Source organism: Contarinia nasturtii, unplaced genomic scaffold (assembly GCF_009176525.2).
Source record: "Contarinia nasturtii isolate CC-2019 unplaced genomic scaffold, AAFC_CNas_1.1 Cnas_scaffold_1240, whole genome shotgun sequence".
Lineage (NCBI taxonomy): Eukaryota > Metazoa > Arthropoda > Insecta > Diptera > Cecidomyiidae > Contarinia > Contarinia nasturtii.
Window position 1 is genome coordinate 5,197,189 of NW_022198581.1, and position 21,631 is coordinate 5,218,819.

The 21,631-nt window shown below is 33.3% G+C and overlaps 1 protein-coding gene across 1 annotated transcript in view; it reads right to left on the reverse strand.

Moving 5' to 3' along the window:
- LOC116345119 overlaps positions 1-21,631 on the reverse strand; it is a 176,494-nt gene that overhangs the window by 118,705 nt on the left and 36,158 nt on the right. The window contains exons 2-3 of the mRNA XM_031774207.1: positions 17,273-19,642; positions 10,824-11,131 (exon numbers count right to left, since the gene is read on the reverse strand). Coding sequence (XP_031630067.1) covers positions 10,824-11,131; positions 17,273-19,194 — 2,230 coding nt within the window. The 5' untranslated portion in view covers positions 19,195-19,642. The remainder of the gene's footprint in view (positions 1-10,823; positions 11,132-17,272; positions 19,643-21,631) is intronic.

Consider the following 21,631-nt stretch of genomic DNA (forward strand, 5'->3'; position numbering starts at 1 on the left):
ATGTTGTTGCTTTTACTATATATTTTTGTTTCTTCCTTGTTGTTGTTATGCGCTCACACACACACACACAAAGCGAAACGGAAAACATTCGGAGCAAGTGAATAGGTTTTTTCTTATTAATGGATCGCAGAAGTAATAGAGCGGTTGTTAGTCGCACACTTAATCGAGAGAGTAATGTGAAAAAATGTTCGAATCCATTGTTGTGGTTTTTTTGCTCGCTTCGTTATACTGGGTTTGTGCGTTCCATTGTTTCTATCCACTGAAGTTTGCATTGAAATGTGTTCATATTTGTATGGATAGTATATGTCCTATAGCGTTCGTTGTAATGCTAAAATTTTGACGAAAAAAGAAATATTGAACTCACAAACGTACAAATAATGTGGATAATTTCAATAAACCAGAGATATTTACAACATTTGCACGTTTTAACGGTTCGATCGCAATAAAATCGCATTTTGAATTTTCGTATCGATATTATAAATTCAGTTGATTGATGTTGTACGAAATTCTTGTTCTGGGGTGTATTCATCTTCGATTCGTAGACTACGAATTCACATGATGACAATGATTTTAATATCAATCAAATTACAAATTATTTTACATCATCGATTTTGACACACACGATTTTGTCGCAGACATTAAAATACGATACAAATTATAGCACGTGAACCGTGAATATGAGCACATTAAATTATCGAAAATAGAATCATCATCAGCAACAGCACAAAAGCCATAAATATTTTTTATGGATTAAGCTTTATATGGATTTCATCATTCATTCGACGTTGATTCGATTTCAATCGCCTATCAATTACATACACACACACGCACGCACAGATTATGTGTATTTAATTAACGAACACAGTTAGATGAATGTTGATCGAAAAATTCGAATATAGTTCAATCAATTGCGACGTAAAATTGAAATAATTGCGAAAATGAGCAAATAATTTGTTTGGTATTTATTCATTAGATTTTTCAATAAAATGTGTTTGCTACATCGAATATTACAAGCAAATGTCTATCAATATGCAACATTGTAAGAATAGAGTATATAATGAGTTGAATATAGTTTTGTGTACACACTGTTTTCGTTTAATTCAATTGAATTTATTCATATTTTGATGATACATAATTTATACCATTTTACGAGTGCAATGATGTATACACACTTGAGATTCCGTGACTTTAATCAAATATTCAAGCACTTTCACATGACTTGAACAGTATGCGCTAAATACAAGTGCGACAACATTGTTATTCAATGTAAATATATGCATATAATACCGTAGTTAGCATGAGATTATATTATATTACATTAGCCTTTCTGTACATGAGAGGGCTGGTGCTTCAAAAAGCAACAACTCCACTGAATGTGATCCAATTATGGCGATTTAATTATTAATTAATAGAAAAATGTTCAAACACTATAAAATATGCATTCATTTTTAAGTATTATTAGTTTGGAGTATTAAAGTAGTAAACTCGAAAATAAACAGATTGATTTTGAAAGTCGCAATGTTTCTCACTGTCGAGTTTAATTTCAATTTGAATAGGTTTTAAAACTAAAACCAATAATTCGTTGTGTGCGGGTTTGAATGTCGGCTATTGATTAGAAGTGTTCGGCTAATTAAAATTCTGTTGATGACAGAATTTCCTGTATATCTTGTTCGAATCAAATAATTCTCTCAATTCTTCTCGTAATGAACGATCTGTGAATGTGAATGTGAATGTAAATATATGTCGAATGCATAGCATTTGCCACATAATTTATTGCTCATAATCATAACATTGTACTCAATAAATTGTTCTCTGTGAACCACTTGAATTGAACCAACATTCTTCTAACAATCAACATATGCATGAGCGAGTCTCGAACATCAAACATTGTTACTATACACCAAAAATTCCACCATTCGTTTCATTATAGGAACATTGGGTCGATCTATAGCATATAGATAAACGTGCGCGATTCACCGTTCTGATATTTTAAAAGGGCTTGCCAAATTCTTGTCAATTTTCCAAACACTAATAATTCATATTTCATTGAAATGTGCATTGCTATCGAGTCTTTAGTGAATAACGCACAACATCAGTTGCCAAAAAAAAAATTAAAAGAAATGGAGAGGCCCCACTCTCTCGAACGACGAAAAATAAAATTCGAATTGTTCCATACAATATATTGTGATTACGATTACATAATGAGATTCACATGCATTTCAGCTCAACGCATATTGATGCCAAATATTTCTTTGATAGGAAATTGTATTTTTCTGTACTGAATTCGACTGAAAACTCAAACGAATCAAATTTAAATAACTTTAATTTCAGTTTTCTATAATAAATAACGACTGACTACTCAATTAAATTCATTAAAGCACGGTTTAATTATACTTTTGATCAAATCCAAAAAAAATGCACAGCCATAATCCTTGCATAATTTTCGCAATTTGTTTTAAGTCTCGATCGGAATGGTTGAAGTTTTTTCATTCTCTCAATCTTAAGCTATCTCTCTTTCTTTCTCTATCTTTCGCCATATGTGTATGTGTGTGAATGTATGTTTATTGTGTTATTATTTTAAGCAATAACGTGGCATCGTACATGAATTGAATAATTAATTGGTGAGCGGAAGTAATTTGTGGTTTCCCCATACTGGTTTTCATTATTTTATTTATATTTTTAATTTTCTTCCATCATTTTGAATGCACTGAGAGCACGGTCAAAAATATTTGAAGACTAAACCGTACGAACATAGTATGTTCTCTGTATGACTCCAAATGGTTTAGTGCGAAAGTAAAAAAAAGGCCTGACCTAATGAAGTGGAAACATGTGAGTTTGTGTGTTTGCTTAATGGGCGGTGTGTGGTAAGCAAATGCAAAATGCAGATGATTTGCTTGTAGTTATTAAATTGAAATAAATGCAATAAATCTAATGAATGGATATATAAAACGCAATAACCGCTAAATTTAAATGCATACGCGCATCGTTCTCTGTGGACACCATGAGCATTGTATCATGAATGGATGGAGAGAAAAAGCAAATCGAAAATTTAATTGAACGCGCTTTTGCATCTGTATTTTAACGACAAACATTCTATGGTTTTGTGCATAGTGCATACCACATACCGTAATTTATTGTTTATTTAGCATGAAACTTAACATTGTTGCAGGGTAATTCAAAAACTACAAATACAGACACATTATTCAAATAGTTTCAGCCAGATGAATCAGCTCAGGTAACTGACATCAGGCGCTGAAATGTAGCGACAAAAATGAAACTATCACTCCATTCCAGTGCCTAACGATCAATGACAGGATGTGAAGACTTCAAGTCTCATTGAGCCGACGGTGGCGCCACCAATTTCAAAGGGGACGTCAATGTAATTTAACAACTCAAATCGAAACTAAACAGCGCGCCAATTTTAAAATTTGCTGTCATTTCCTCCCATTGCTAGCGATAGCAGCCTGAGAAAATATCTCAATATTATGTCTGTGTAAATGCTATCAAAATTGCCATTCAATTTATTGAACTAATTTTCTATAAACAATTGAAGGATTGCATTACATTTATTCCGATATTTTCATTTATTCGATGCTCTTTTTTGTGTCATACGCACACACGAAAAATATCAAATAAATTAACTACAGATTGAAACGAAACAGTAATATTGCCCAGGGAAACTGCATTGGCGAGAGGCAAAAAGAGACGATAAAAATCATCTGGAATTATTCGAAAACCAATTAAATGGCAGAGATCGCAACGGGCCCCGACCCAAACGCCCGAATCCGACCCGAAAAAAGTTCCGGTCACGCGGGATTCGGACCAGATGCTTCGGGTGTTCGGATTTTTCGGATATTTCGGACGTTCGATTCATGGGCGTCCGAATTCGATTAGCCTGAAATCGACTGTTTTTTGGAAATTATTTAGAAAATCTCGCGAAAAACAGAAAAAAATAATGTTAGAACCATTTTTTTTTTCACTTTTTGTATCATTTAAATCTTCTAAAAAAAATACGGGGACCTTAGATCCGAAGTACCCGAGTTTGGGAAATCACGGGTTTCAGTAAAAAAAATAATTTCGGGTCGGGCTTCTGTCGGACTCGGGCAAGACACAGAAAATTCGATCGGGCCTCGGGTCGATTTTTCCATCTCTATTTAATAAATAGGTTAATTGAAATGACAATCACTGTTCAAATATTATATAGGGGTTCGATCAGCAACATACGCTTTTGAAATATGCTCAACAAGTGAATATTTTTTTATACAACTTGTGTGGAACATTTTAATGAGTTAAATGAAGGTGGTTTTGACATTCGACCGGATATGGTAATGAATAAAATTAAAACGTGTGGTCAATGTACGGAACTGGTGCAGCTGAAACAATGACAAATATCTTTAGTTTTAACAGTGTTGGACGTAAAGAGGTCGTTATGTGAAGAGCTAAACGGATATTTCAATCGACATTTGTAGTGATATATACGGTAGCATATCATAAGATACAATTCTATGTGATTGATGTATAGCATGAGGGTTATATTCACATTGTGGCCACGCAATTTGCACACTGTACACGTCTTTTGTTTAAAACTTATTTGGCCGATACAGCTGGATAAACATATTAATGTACCATCAATTTTGAACCTTTCGCTGAGATCAGAGTATTTGAAGCAAAAATAACATTACCATCTCACTGGTTTCAATTTAATTAAAAACATTACCTGAATTGAATTTGTATTCATTTCTAGTTTTCAAGTTCTTATACAGTTTACCTTTTTTGTTTTAGCAAAAATTCCATTTCTCGCTAACATATTTGAATATACAGCAGTTTTCTTCATTTCATATGCTTGCGTTTACTTATTGAATTTATTGAAATATATATTTTACAAAATGAATGTTAGTGTCGACCACATCAAATTAGGTTGAATTAAAATTGGGTTAACCAATTTGCTTTAATTAGCATATGTTCATCAAGTACGTATGTTAACAGTGTATGTAGCTGAGAATAGCATTTTCGGTTTTTGTTTACAAAAATTTCTCATTCTCGGACATTAAGCAATTAAATTTACTGATTTGCTGATTGCCGGGATTTCTTTACTTGTCTTGTTTCTCATCTATAAGCAGTTGAAACATATTGTCGGTAAATCAGAGCAATTGCACATAATTTTAATAAGAGATGATCATAGTTTTAAGTGTACTGTCACTTTCACCACGAAATAATTTCTGACAAATTTGACACATTTCGTTGTCACCACACGTGTGCAGGCCACAACTATAATTGGTGTGCGGTGCAGCTTCATGTATTAATCATTATATTATTAAGTATTATAACCGAAATCAATATGAAAATAAACGATACCAATTTCAAAGCAACGAACAACGTGAAAGAATCATTTATACCATTTTCAGCAAACGTATGATTCAGCTGGCTAAATAGCGACATAAGCATTTCCATGTTTATAATCACTATACAACAATATTGTAAAGAATAAAAGTGAACAATCACTTGTATTTGCCAGCTGCCGCAATTTAGCGAGAATTTGTTTTCATTAAATTTAGTTTCCAAACCCCATTTGGTGGTCGGTGTTTGTTTTATTATTTTATCACCATATAGTGGAATTCAATAAATATCATTGCTCACTATAACGACGATGACTACACAATCAATAAATTGGAAGTGGTACGACTTTAAATACCTGTAAAATTGAAATGTTTAAGACGCACTTCAAAATGTGCTTTAAACATCTCTTGATATTTATTCTCTTTGAATCGAGCCATTGAAGATGATGATGGAAAGAGAAACAAGCAAATGAACGTGTAGCTGATTGAGAAAAACGCAAAAAGAAGCTTCGGTTGGAAGAAAAGACAGCTGTTATTATTATTCTATTTATCTATCTCTGTCGCTCTATCGTAACCATTTGATATTTGGTGATGTTGGTCACAGCTGGAGGTCGGTGCATTCAATTGAAACGTGAGAATTGAATAGCTTTTTATCGATCTTTTCTCTTTTTTCCTCTTTCCGTAGTGGATGGTGAAACAGATGTGTACACTATGTGTTATCGTGTACCTTTCTTTCGATTCTTCTTCGATCGTCTCTTTTATTTTATTCCATTTTTATTGCGTTTACTTGCAATTTCATTTTTCGAAACTATTCCAAATGCATCCGGAAATAAAATATTTCCCGTGAGTGTGAACATATTGTTCAAAAAGACATCGATGACAAATGAATGATTAAGAATAATAACAGTCTCCAGCATTCCTTAAAAAAATATTGAAGGCAGCTGAAAGACACTCAAAACATACACAAAAATTCCCGCTCGTTTTTTTTATTTTTCCATGGAAAAATCGCAAAAATAACGCAATTTTTGATACCCGCAGACTACTCGACTTCCAGAACACTTTTGGGATAGGTCAGAACCACCTACTTCATAAGATTCACTTCTAGCTCATTTCATAACACTCATGTATGAATGCAGATTACTCTATCATATGATGTGATATTGAGTGGAGCAAGGTGATGCAACCTGGCCCAAAGTGTGCTGGAAGTCGAGAAAACTTTTAAGATAACACAACGTATTTTTTTAAAGGAAGATAATAATACCATAATTATTCTTACCCATTCAAATAATACGCGACACAGAAAAAAATAAATAAAAACAACAAGATGTGACGCAGGCACAATGTGGCTGTGCTATTTTTATGCTGTTGGTGTATGAGAACGTTTCTACAATACCAACTATGATGAAGAAATACTTCAACGAATTCTTTTTTTTTTTTTGCTTTAGTGCTTGAATTGTCAACAACACTATACTAACAAATATAATTCGAAAGGTCCACAACCTTTCTTACTGTTCGTTCAACACTTACGGTTCGAGTCTTTTTTTTTCACTTTTCTCCCGCTTTTATAAATGAAAATTGCGATGAAAGTCGTCGAAAAAATATGATTTTATAGACCAACATGAGTGCCAATAATCGAGTGCTTTTTTTTAAACATATATGCTTCTTTTTATCAATACACAAAAGCTCGTATACACACATTAACGCCAAAATGCCACTTGAGGCTAGCCATCAATTTTGACAAAAAATTACACAAAATACGCTTTCTCTATGCGTGTGTCTGTAGACATTACCGAATTTAAGTTTTATATAAAAATTGATAATTCTACAGAAGATATTTGAAGATAATTTATATGAAAAGTTTTTTCTTTGTTCAATGTAGTTGAAAACGTTGTATTTTCGCCAAACTTTTGATCGATTCTAAAAGAAATCATTCTTTTCTTTATGTTCTTAATGGCTGTGTGTGTGCTTGCATGAGTGTTTTCGACAGAATAAATAATATTTCGTTAATAATCATATTAATGGTACTTTTAAATTTTTGAATAATTTCAACGGCATTTTTCAACAGCCCATTAAATTGACACAAATCCAGAAAACTTTGTAAATCTCACGATGGATAAATAGACAGCAAGAGAGCATATTAACAATAAATCTCAACGCAAAATCATTCGAATGTCTTTTAGTAGTGATACTGGTTAAAGTGCATTTCCGCTATTTGTAATAATCCACAACTCTGCGGGGATTTCTGATGAACTGGCATGATGAATTTTCTTCACTTGTAATACAGTGGCAACTGATGCATTGTAAATGGAAACTGTGAGTCAAACGAACATCTACTGAGTCTTGCTGCGAAAAGTATAATAACAACATGAATGAAAGTTTGTTTCTGGACACCGTGCTCACTTTTCTCCATTAAAATAGTAGTGTTTATATTCGGTTTGTGGTTGATTTAAATATTTATGGTTTTTTGATGTTGAAAGCAATATGCTTACTTTTTTGAATTGAAATTTTTTTTTTGTTGTTAGTGGTGTATCATACAGATATTTCCCTGTAGAGTAGTTTCATAAGCGCTAATATTATATATACAGATCTCGAATACTTGGCGCATACAAACACCGAACAAATATTCACGAAACACACGCAGGCATTCGATGGAAAAAAGCAAGAAATTTAAATATTAGGTACGAATTTTATGCTATCTTCTCATGCTTTCTCCTATCGTTAGTTTTTTTTGTCATGCCCTTTCACGCGATGGCTATGCAAGCATTTAGTTCAGTTTCCAGTTTTATTTTATTTGTTTTTATAAAAATAGAAAAAACTGGATATGAAACGAAAGCGTTAAAACACAGGCATAAAAATCCCTTTTGGTTTGGAACGATCATCACCTCTTTGTTTGGGTTTATCTCTCTCTCTCATTCTCTAACTCTCCTATAAAAATGTTTATCGAAATACGCTGATGTTGTTATTCTCAATTATTATTCAATTTGGGTTAATATCGATGCTTTGCAACCACAACTTGGTTTTGGATCTCAATGTCTTTTTTGCGTCGGTTGAAAAACCAAAGGAAAAGTAAGAGAGATTTGTGTGCAAATGCATTACTCGAGGCATTGAATCTAAAATGATGTTATTTCTGTAGTCGGATCCGAATAGTTAAGCTGAATCTAAAAGATTATGTTTTGGAAGTCCAAATTTAATTTGCTTATTCAATTTTCATTTTAATTATATTATAATTAAATGACATTCCTGATTGTTTTTATGCCATGGGATCGTTGCTGCTGCTATATAATACAAACGATGAGTAATGAGAGGAAAAAACTTTCGACAACTTCCAAACCATGGTGCCATCTCTTTTTTATTGAATGTCTAAACATGACACTACCATATTGTCTCTGCACTAAATATTATAATAAACGATAATTTATGACAAACGCTTAGAGATGGCTCAAGAAATTGAATTTTTTCATGTGTGTGTGATACGAAGCATATCTGATGCATATAGTGTGCAATGTGATTCCCAAGGACGCGTGTGATAAATATATTTTCCAAAATCGAAAGCACAGCGTGTCGGATAAGTTACTCTGGGGAGATTGTATAAACGCATCGATGCACTTATGCAACGCTTTTACTATTGAGTCATCACATAAGTAAAATATTGTCAGCACAAATAACCCAAATCAAAATATCATACATTCATTCAATAGCTTGTTCAAAAAGTGTAGCAATGACAATGCGCGCTTACGCATTCTCACATATCCACACTCAATCTGCGCATTTTCTCGATTCGATGGTACTCGCACACGATAAAGATAATATTCGATAAAACATGAAACACATCTTACGTTGTTTTCATCTAAAATTCACATTTCAATTTATCTAGATTGAAAAAGGCGAATAAACACTCTGTCTCTTTACCAAAGTAAAAGAAGTCGAAGAAGAGATATAGTTGAAGAGAACTGAAGAGAGAGAGTGTTTGTGTGTGTGTGCTTGTTTGTGTAACCGACTAAAAGTCGCTTGAATTTTATGCAAAGCATCGTATGACCCCATTGCATTTTCTATTTACGAATAATTTTGACGATGTAATAGAATTAAAGTTTAGATCGAACAAAAACAAAAAGAGAAAAACCAACAATAAGAAGAAGAAGAAGAAAACAAATAAACATGAATAAATTTAGATTTGGTAGTTGGCGTTTACATATTTTAAACCGAATTGCAAATCAGAAATACACACATCCTCAGAAATGGATGCAAACGATCGTAGTAAGTGGATTTCATGGAAAATCAATTCTTAATTGAATTATGTATTATTTGAAAGGCTAAAGAGTCAATGTCGTATTTGTTATATATGCACCTACCTGATGTGCAATATCATAATATCATATAGATAGATAAAAAACAATGCAACTAACAAACACATCCGACACGTACACAGCACCAAAAGCTCGATAAATATGCTTGAGTGTAAATGAAATTGTTGTTTTACGATTGGATGCAATTTCTATTACGATTGAAAGTGAACCATTTTGACTTGAATTTCGAACATGAATTCGTATTTTGACGTTTATTTTGAATTTCAAATTTGAAAATTATGTATTTTGAAACGAATACTCTCTGGCTGTATCTTTAGCCACAGGAGACGACAATGTGGTGACGTATCTGTTCGGTTTCGTCTCGAAAACTAAATGAAAAAACCGAATTCCACAAACTACTACAGCTAAAAATGTGCCATGAATGACAAATTAAAATTCATTTGAATAAATTTGAGAGAACGACTCCACAGCAGTGATACAGGATGATCGTGCTGTAATAATCATCCTGTTATATCTTCTTTTCGTAAAATTCGAAATAAATTTGTGAAATTGGAGCACTACCCGGGTGAACATTTTAGACTTTTGGGAAGGTCCGCCAGACGTTCGCCATACAAAAATTCGTTGGTTATATTACGAACGTCTGAGTGAATGTGTGAACTCTTTCCCAAACGACTAAGATGTTCACTTGGGTAGATATTGGTTTATGGGAAAAACATGTTCATGCTTAATTAAGAAGAGACAGAGAAAATTGGGAATCTCTTTGCTTATTTATATAGATTTACGTCACCATTTCCAATAAAATTATAACTTTGGAAATGTATATAACAGTTTTCACTGTTTGTTTGATTTAACGAAGAAGTTTTATTGGGAAGATGTATAATATGTACATAGGGAAACAATTTTCGTATGCCAAACATAGATATTCATACATCCAAGTTATTTCACACTATCTGTATTTTACATTTCAATATTTTGGATCAGTAATCTGCGAGCAAAATTTCTCAGGGGAGGGTGATTTCAATTTTTTTTTTTTTGGAAAATCCCTAGGAAATCGGAAGAACTTTTCTAAATTCCGAAAAACCCTAGCAAATTCGAATAATTTGGAAATCACAGGGGGGTAAGCCCCTCCTCTTCGTACATTACGCTTCTGGATGAATATGTATGCTTGGTTTATATATCTTACCTTTGGTGTATTGTTCATTTTTGGCAATAACTTTTTCCGCATTTTTCCGCGCCAGAAAGAACCATTCGGATGTATTGCCCAAGTATGGATATTCGGATGCAAGATCTTTGACCAATATGGCAAGTTGATCGGGTGGTGGTAAACGATGTGCAAATGGACAAAATAGACCTTTTTTTGCCAAATGTTGATTCCAGTCGAAACAGTGACCAGCTGCATAAATGTCATCATCAAATTCAACCATCGATAGCACGGACGCATGCAAAATATGCTCCGACATCTGAACCGGTCTCGATGACAGCTTGAATATTCTATGTTATCGTGCGCATTTACAGAAAAAAGAAGAAGAAAAAAAAACAAAAAATTATTATTTTTTATATGAACATACAGTCAATTTTAATAATCAATTTCTTTATGGCGAATGAACTTCGTTCGGATCCCCTTCGTTGTGCCGAAAATAATATATTTGCGTGCGCACACATATTTACTTCCTTTTAATTTTTAATTCCAAGTTTATCTGCATTACTTTTTGTGTGATATCATAAACTTGTTCAGCAGAAAATATAATATTCTCAACATGGGATCTTTTTTTCATTTACAAACATTTATTATTATGCACAGATTTGAACAAGTTCTGTAAACTTCAATAACAGTTATAAAAGAAAAAAAAACTAGTCACTCCATTTGGTGCACTTTATTTCAGGCTTGCTATGTGTGCGTTGCACAAACAAAAGATTAAATAAATGTGCAACTTTGGAACAAAAAGAAAACATTTATTTTAATCAATTACGTGCGTTTGAAGTAATATTCGATTTAAAAAAAATTAATTAAGTAAAAAAAAGACGGAAATATAAAAAACGGGATACACTCAATTGGCATTAACATTCCCAGAAAACGGATTCCCTATATTAATTACACAGTATGGAAAAAGTTCAATATAAAATGGAGAAAACAACAAGAGAGATACTAACAACGAAAAAGAATGGCATTTCGCCGTTTACGTTTGAAAATATATTTTCATTATGTTTTTGTAGCCATCGATTTGAACATTGCTGGACGTGTAAATTCAAAGTGTTTTCATTACACCATAGAAAATGCATGCCAATCAATTACATAAACCGAAAAGAGAGAAAGACAGAGAGAGAGAGAGGGAAAACCAGCGCATACTCTACCGCAGGCCATGCATCGGTTTGAGAACGTTATCATGTTATGTTGTTCGACATTTGGGTGAAAAAAAAAACATGCAAATTTATGATCACAAATGTTTATATGTTTGCACACTTTTGTTTGGTATTTGTATTTTTTCGGATTTTTATCTTCGTACCATGCTGTTCAAATAGTAAATTCAAATGGCGCAGCACAAAAAACACTGTGGCTACGGTAACGAATAGCTGTCATTTAAATTTGGAGTGTTGTATCACTCAGGCTGACGCCAATTACAGACAAAACAAAGTAGAGAAGTGATGGTGTGACGAGAGCAAGCGAATAACAACAGCAATCATTCCTTTTGCATATTATACAAGCAATTTTTTTTTTATATTTTAATAGATTGCCTTCGAATTTCGCAATCATGGCCGTATATATTTCGTGAAACTTTCTAGGGTAATAATAATTTTCAATGCTCTCTCATCATCACCCAGAATGGGGAAAGGCCATAACACATTTTCAAGACAAATATAATAACATATATTTTAGTACTGTTATAGAATTTATTCCTTCTTTATAGGATTCATTTTCATATTTGTCTGCCGATTCAAAAGAGTGACTTTTAACATTTCGATAGTGCTTGTCATAGAAAAAACAAATTGAAGCAAAAAAAATATTTTAAACAGAATGAGTGACAAAAATGTTGTGTGTAAATTGCTGACGAATGAAGAAAAAATGACACTGTAAAATAACTGCGTTTATTTTTTTCTTCTTCAGAAAATCGGCATGAATATTAGCACTTACACTGGATGATTCAGTAGAAAATTGCAGCCAAGCCGCCCCCACTGGCTAATGTCAGTGAAAATCTTAAAATATGTGTAAACGCATGAATAATTTCATTTGAATAGGAAGCCCACTGCATAAGCGGGAGAGAGAATATTGTCATCGAGTTTTGAAACGTGAGAATTTAGAACATTTTATTGAAATATTTTCAAGATTGATCAGAGCAAATAACACTTTGTGGACAAAATCTCCTTCTGTCATCACTAGAAAATGGAATAACAGTGGGACCAGAAGAGCAGAAACGGATGAAAAAAGCATAATTCATTTTTGATCGACGGCAAATTCTTTTATGTTGTTCTTCGGCCTTTGTATATGTTAAGTATCGAAGAAATTGTGAAATTCATGGTTTTTGTTGTGTCATCTCGCTTCTTTCACAATTTCTTTTCTATTTTCATCGTTTTTGTTGGTAAATAAAAATGCGATACGCATTTTTGAGCTGCTGAGTGATTACACACATTCACATCGCAAATGCTTTACTGCTTTTTCCAAGTAAATTCGTACAATGTTTGCTTGTCCGCATTCGATAATAACAACGGAAAATGAATTCAGAACTTGAAATCGTAACCCATTTCGAGAAACGGAAGAGAAAAAAAAGAAAGTAGAATCTATCTATGCACAAAACACATTACATTACTCCAACTATTTAACAATATTCATTGGCTTGCTACATTCATGGAAAATTATTTGGACGCTTCGACTCTCATGGTAAAATAATAATGGCATGATTTATTGTTTACGCAATGTAAATGTAAACAAAATCATTTAAGCAAACAAAAAATGTGAAATGGTTATACTATAGGATTGATTGGCGAGAAAAAACCCATGTGTACCCTTTTTAATTTAATCATTTAATTTTTCAACTAGTTTCGAAAGTGACCACATGGAAAAAGTGTAGAGAATGTGGAATAACTTTGTTTTGTGAATAAATCATTATTAACCATACGGAAGTAAAAATATTATGAAAATTGAGTAAAAATAAAGTAAAAATATTATGAAATAATAATACTCTGTTTTTCGAATAATTTAAACAATTATGTGCATTTTTAAATGAAATATGCTAGTAAATGTGAGCCAAATTAAAAATGCATTTTCAGAGCATTTATTTGTTTTGTTAATGAATTCTGAATTATTGCCGAAAAATAAAGACTTTTTTTGTGTTCTGGAGATGTTGGTGGATTTTTCCAAATCAAATACATACAATATGAATAATTTCTAAATTAAAATTAGAAAAAATTAGCCATTTAGAAACCTACTTAGTTCAACGCCGTTGAATCAACGGAGTATTTTGAAATTTTCAAAAAATCTACTCATTAGCGCATGGAAAAATTGTCTACCAGTCGCTTCCATGCCCTTTAATTTGTTGTTATAATTTGTATAAAAACCCTGATGATTTTTTTTGAAAAAAGCATTTGATATATTGTATATTACACTGTCATTGATTTTAGTATAAAAACGTCAAATTTTATTACACAGTATAGCAATAGATTTATATTTGTATAAGTATAATCATAGTGGACGATTACACGGACATAGTATGAACATTACACTGCGATGTATACTGTTTTCTTGTAATCGTCCACTACGATTATAATAATACAAGTATAAATCTATAGTATAACATTAGCTTAAGTGTGAGTATAAAATTTGACGTTTTTATACTAAAACCACTAACAGTGTAGCTAAACACATTTGATTTGGTCATTTAATAGTGTGAACGAATAAAAAGGGGAGCATATTTTTTTCAATACAGACTGGCACGAATACCGTAAATACTATTCAGTTGTTGCGAAAAAAAACATCCAGCACTTCCAAATAATTCCATTGTTCGTCTACGATACGAATTCATTCTTTTCGTAAACGATAAGCGGTATATACTTCCTCCTTCAGATTTTCACGCCCACTCTTTTTTTAAAGCTGTCTGTTTCTGTATGTTTTGAACGAAACAAATAAAGCCCGAAGCAAGAAGTAACAGAAGAATGAACAAAGAAATGCCAAACAAATAACAAACAAAAACTAACATTGTGTAGAAATAATTCTGTTGTTGTTGCTTAACTGTTTAAAGAAATACAGTCAGCGTATATATGGACCATTTTCCAAATATTTTTGTGTTGCAAATATAAGCAGGGGGTGGTAAAATCGTGTATATTCTACAGTGTATTTGTTTTTTTCGATTTCTCACCATAAATTCGCTCTAAGCCGATCCCGGCAATAAAATCCCTCAAAGAAAAATGGCAATTTTCGATTCACAACAATTGAATTATAAATGTTTCGAACCATTAGATATCATTTGGGACTAAAAGAGAAAGCTTTTAGACCTCTTTCTAAATGTGTTTTTTTTTCTGTGTGATGTGGTGCAATCCAAATTAAATATTTATAAACTCTTTGAAGCAAAATCAATTTGATTTTTCAACTAGGTATTCGGTTTCTTTTTCTGTCTCTACTTCTATTCTAAACACCAAACACTGCATCGTTAGATCTGTATCAATAGTCAATGAAATATTAATAAATTAATCCGATCGATAGCAATATAAATGGAGCGACTCGACTTCATATGCAAGTCAAAGTGAATTCATTTTTTTAAGTGATCGCACGCTACGGATACAACGTGATGTGAGGGCACAGAGCAAACATTATCACAGAGAATATAAACACACACACATGTACAAAAACTTCGCATTGGGGCGCGTTTCTGCAAAGAGCCTCTTTGAAGCTCGACGTTTTTTATTCATTTATTCTAATATGATTTCGTGTTTATTTTTTTTACCAATTTTTCTGTTCTGTTCCATACGAAGACTATGCATTGGGGCATTGAATACAGGTGTAGACAGTTCACTTCTCGTAACATTGGGTTATAAACGACGGACTAGATGAGACTATGCAAACGAAAATGGTCATCTCTTTTTCAACGCATTTTTTCCTCTCTGCGTGCGTGCTTATGAGCGCCGTGTATAGTAATTTTGCTTGGCAAATGGCAACGTGTATTGAATAACACCAAATGAATTGACATTTATAATCCGTTCATCAAAAACTATTACATAAGCTAAGCTTTGTATTGACTTCCCTTTTTTTCGCTGCATTATATTTTTATTGGTCGCAACGAGTTGCGGCTTCTTCATCATCGTATACAATTAGTATACTATGGATTCAAATTTCCGTGCGGATGCTTGCCAGCCAAATGGTTTAAGTGAAAATAATAAAAAGGCAGCATTTGTCTTATATCATTACTTTCTCACATTTTGAATGTGCGCAAGTAACGACTTGGAATGTACACGGACGTCCGAAAGAAAAAGAGTTCTACTATTTGTTGCTGATGTTGTTTCTTTGAGTCAGTGATTTGGTTTTCTGTCTGTCTGTCGTGCCCATATCTTCAATCTAGTATTCATGTTGTGCACATAGTCAAATAAAGTGTTGATCCTTTTGCACGCTGATTCTATATGTGTAGCGGATCAACATTTATTCAACTAAGTATATATATTTCGAATAGCTACAGAATCATACTACAGTTGATTGCTTTTTTCCCATAAATTCACAACATATCATTAATAATAGATATGATTCGTTTATATTTTTTGTTCTCTTTTGCCAATGCAGAGTTATTCATTGGATATGCGATTTTGTTTTGTTCGTACGGCATTTATATTTGTTTAACTGGCCATTTTGAACGCTTTTTATTGTGCTTCTTTTCTTTTGACAGCAACACACAAACCATTCAAAGAAAGAAAGAAAAAAGAAAGAAAGAAAGAATACCACTTTAATCGCTAGCCCTTTCTCACATTTGACGTATCCGAAAGAAAAAAGTCACAACAAACACATTTACCATTTCGTCCAACGTACAATTTAATTTGTTTGAATACAAACATGAAAGATGATGGCAATGATCATTTTTCTTTTCAGAGCAAAACATTTTGCTCACTCACTCACGCAAAACATCCACACGTAATCATGTATCTCATTTCCATTTCAATTTGCCCGGCATTTTCAATCGAATCCATTTTCACTTTCTCTTTTCCTCTCTCTCTCTTCTAATTTTCCAAAATATTTTCACAGAAATGAAAAATTACACAATAATCTTGAAAATAGAGTTTTATTAAGCGAACAAAAGGAAAATGTAGACGCATTAATGATAGCAGAATGATTTTCATTGCCGAGACCGATTTACTTTTTCTTTTCTTTTCTATTTTCGCTGTCAAATGTTTTCCCTTTTCACTCAATTCAACTTCCTTTCTTCTTCTTCTTTTTTTTGCCAAATCTTTATTGATGTCAGTTCGTTTTGATTTGGAGAAAGCAAACCCTCATCTAATCTGTCGGAGGGAGTAAAAAAATGTAAAGAACTCGATAAAACCAAGAAAATTGTTAATTTTTGTATCAAGTTCTTTGCGTTTGCTTTTCTTTCAACCCCAAAAAATATTCGATTCGAATAAAAAAAATCATATAATAATGGAAGATACATATAAAACACAAACCTGGTCAGCATATTTGCACGATTGACAGCTACCTCGGCTTCAATTTGAAATCGATCTTGTGCATAGCGATCAACAACTCCTTCGCCTAAATTGAGCGCTGTACCGGCTGTACAATTGGCACCCATATGATGTTGTGATTCTACAATTTGTAGAAATTTTGTGACCACATCGCGACCTCTCTGTAAATTCAATCGATTGTTTCGACTAATTTCGTCCAAGTCATCAAGATCAAGATCTGAAACTGGCAATCGAATGATATCATTTGAATCAATAGTTTTGCCATCAATATTAATGGTTTGTTCATCGAATGTGAACATTGTGTTCGGATCATCGATGCCGCTGTCATCGCTGCTAAACTCTGATTGTTGTTCGTCATTTAATTCATTATCATCGAAGGCGGATGCGGATGGTGCTGACGCATAGAAACCATTATTCGTTTCGTACTGATTATTTAAATTTGCATTTGATTTCACTTTTGACTGAGTTGAGTCGTTTGGTTTCGTCATATCCGAATCAATATTATGCTGTTGCGATACAAGTGATGCGACCGATGATATCGGTATATCGGAGATTTTTGCTGTATGCCCAATGGAATGTGTATCTTTTCGCTTTTCATTTGCTGATTGCAAACGTGATGCCATTTTACTATTGCTTTGTGAACGTAAATTGGCCTTGGTGGCATTTGAATTTCCATTTAAATTGGTTCTATTACCACTATTGTTGATCGCTTGGTCGAGATATTTTTTTGAAACGGCTGCCACTATCGAATCAATTGCCTTTATCGTCGCAATACCATTGCTGCGGCCAACTGACGATGGCTCATGAGCATGTCGTGGATTTGATTTATTCAATTTGTTCGATTTGTACGGATGGTTTTCATGTTGATGGATATTTTCGTTGTTTGGTTCGTCATTTTGTATTTCATAGTCAAAATGATTTGATGCTGCTAAATTATGGTCAGTAAAGCGATTGTTACCAATTATTTCGTCATCGGCGACGTTCTTGCCATCGTCTTCATTTTGAATTTGATGGGTTTTCCATTGCAGCAGTTGTATATTGGTTTTGTGCTTTTTATGATTTGATTGATTGTGTTCGATGCGTGGATGATAAAATAATCCCAGCGAAGATGGCAATGATGGTGATGATGATGATTTTAAGCGCATTGAATTAGTTTGAGTCGATGAAAATGAGCCGATTTCTTGAGACTGTGATGATTCATTGTGGATTTCAATTTTGCGTGTTCGTTGCTTTTGCTTTGGCTGTTGCTGTTTTTCTGTTTCGTGCGTCAATTTTTCGGCTTGCTTTTGTAGTTGCAACAAAGCTTTTTCACTGGGCATTACAGCTGTCGGTTGTGTTAGATGTGCATGAGTTCGCAAATATTCAATACCTTCTTCCACGTTCTTCCGGATGTTTTCCATAATTTGCTTTTTTGCTAATTTTTGATTTTTCGATGGTGTACTCAGTGTTGATGCCGACCAACGGTTACTGCTCGCCAATGACGGCGCTAATGTACTTAGCAATTTCGAATCACTATTAATGTTGGTGTTGTTGCTGCCATTGCTGCTCACATTATTGAAAACCATTTCAGATGAGAAATAACCAAACGATTCGCCACCCGAAAATGTTTGATTTGCGCCATTTAATCCAAAATCACCGAAAAGAGTTTCATTGCTGCCATTTGTGCCATTCGTTTCATAATCATAATCGTATAAAGTTAGATTATCGAATGCTTGTAAGCCCCATCGAATGTGATTCTTCTCGGTGGAATGACGTACACGTGAGCGTCCATGCCGAATGATTAACATATCGGATGACGATGCTGACACCCATGATAAACATATTTGCAATGCTTCAATTAAACATATTAAACCGAAAATGAATTGCAAACCATTTGGACGAAACGGATTAAAAGTCATCATCATTGTATTCCCGTAGAAATGTCAAATTGTATATTTCGATTGAGCGCCTACATTCACACAATTATCGACGCGTTGACTTTAATTTGATCTTATCCACACTATTCGATTCGTATTTTCTCGCTTTTGCTTCTCGTTTCGAATGGAATTTTGCACCAGTTTTGCATTGGCTCACTCGATCGCCTACAATTTTCTAATTATTTCGGAACTGATTGGTCTACTCTATTCGAGGTTTTATCGGTTCAATTACGAAGCTCAAATTGGTGCCTCCAGCAAATTGTTTGACGATTGGCCGGTTTTTAGTTTTCCATAAGTACTTTAAAATAACGTTCACTTCACACATTTTCAACGGTGTTGTTGCATTGTCAAAGCTGCATACGGTACTGATGTTGCTCTCTGTATTCACTAATTTAAAATCGCGTATCAACCTTATTTTTTAGTTTTGTTGTCAACACTATAAAAACGAGAGAAAGAGAAAAAAGATCACATGTAATTTAGCTTGTTTATGCAAATTTTATGCTTAATTACAAAAGTTATTTAATTGAATTAAACCAATTTAGAAGATTAAACACGAACTGTAATTGTTTGAACAATAATGATGAGCGAAAAATTAATAATGATTTTGATTTGATGCCTATTCAGTGCTCTGAACGACCCTTCGAAAATTTCTATTTTGATTCAGCGATATGAACAGTTCTATGGTGCAAAGAATACTGAATACTGACGCGCATTGGTTCAATTTCCAACCTGTTTGTTCGTGATAAAAATAAACAAAATCTTTCTCTGAATTAATTCTATTGTTCAATATTGTGTATCGAATCATGTTGATGCTTTAAAATTCTGTGATTCATTAACATTTGATACATTATTGCAAAATGTTGAACGTTGTACAATATTACAATATTATAAGATGAAAGCGTACAGATTAAGTGTCGTTAATAGAGGAGTTTGAAAGCCTCTATTGAATGTTTACATATTTGTTTTGAATTGGAAATTTGTATTTCTTGGTATTATATTGTAATGATTTGATGCCATACTGTGGAAGCGATGTCTCTTTCCTATACAAAATCACTACTAAACTTTGTTCAATATATTGGCCCTCTATCAATGTTTTTGGTACTAATTTACTAAGCAGATGACTTAACATCACATCTTGTCAACTGTCTGTGAACGCTACAACCCGTGTTTTCTCTATGTGCCTTTGAAATGGCACGGACGCAGAAGTCTGCACCTTTGCGTATATGTATAAAGAATGAAAGAGATGTGAGAGTGTAGCTACATATGTGTAAGTGTGCGACATTAGTTGTACGTCTGAATACAAGTGAACAGTATCATCATTGAATACGCAAAGGTGCAGACTACTGCGATTGTGTCATTTGAAAGGCACAACGAGAGAACACGGGAAACTCTTGTATTATTGGTTCGGATAAAAATTGTTAGTGGTGCTCACTTTGGAACAAAGAAATTCGTTTGCTTCCATCCTTTGTTTGATGCATAATGTGCAGGCATTCACTTTGAATAAATTCTTGTGTTGCTGAGTGTGATTAAGTGTGAAACAAAGTGATAAAAGTGTGCAAACTGACATAAAATATATTTATTCGGGTATAACTGGTGTTTGTTACCTAATAAACATTTCCTTATGAATCGCTTCGATCGTTTTTCGGATGATACAAAAACGCAAAACATGTTCATTTTTCATATGTTTCACCAATTTGAATAGACAGCTTCGATGAAAAACTTTTTTGGTCCAGCCTAATGAACCACATTTCGTTAGCATATCTCACTGCTGTAAGACTCTTTTTTTATTTTTATTCTGCATTGTGTCCATGGTAGCAAAGACGAGAAAACAGAAAAAGAACTAATTTTCTTCGTAAATTTGTATTGTTGTTGGCCGGCCAATATTTTTCTAGAAAAAAATCAACAACATGATATGCGGTTGAAACCTCTTATAGTTTGTTATTCAACTCGTTATGCTAATGACGTTACCATTGTAAAAGCTTTTTTTTTAAATCGCATATGGCTGTTTTATTTTTGTTCCGTTTGATTCTTCATCGTTTTTTGTGGTTGCTGGTTTTATATTTTTATTCTATTTTCCTCATTATAAAAAAATCGTATTGAATAAGATCCTTTGTCACAAATTAAAATGTATGTCAGAGTTGCTCATAGTATTGGTGAGATTTTTGACTGCCATTATTTCTAAGTTTCACTAACTATAAAAACACATTTTTTTCTGAATCACATCGCTGAGGAAAGTTTTCAAATTCTCTGTCATTATCGATGTTTTCATGAGCGGTTTTGTTGATAATGTTCAGATTAGTAAACTATTTTAAATGCGCGTCTTCGCATACTTAATGCTCACCGCGTTAAGAAACTTATTTATTATTACTAATATATTTTTTATCGGCGAATTAATGCTGCGCACTAGAAGAAAAGGTTCAGAGTG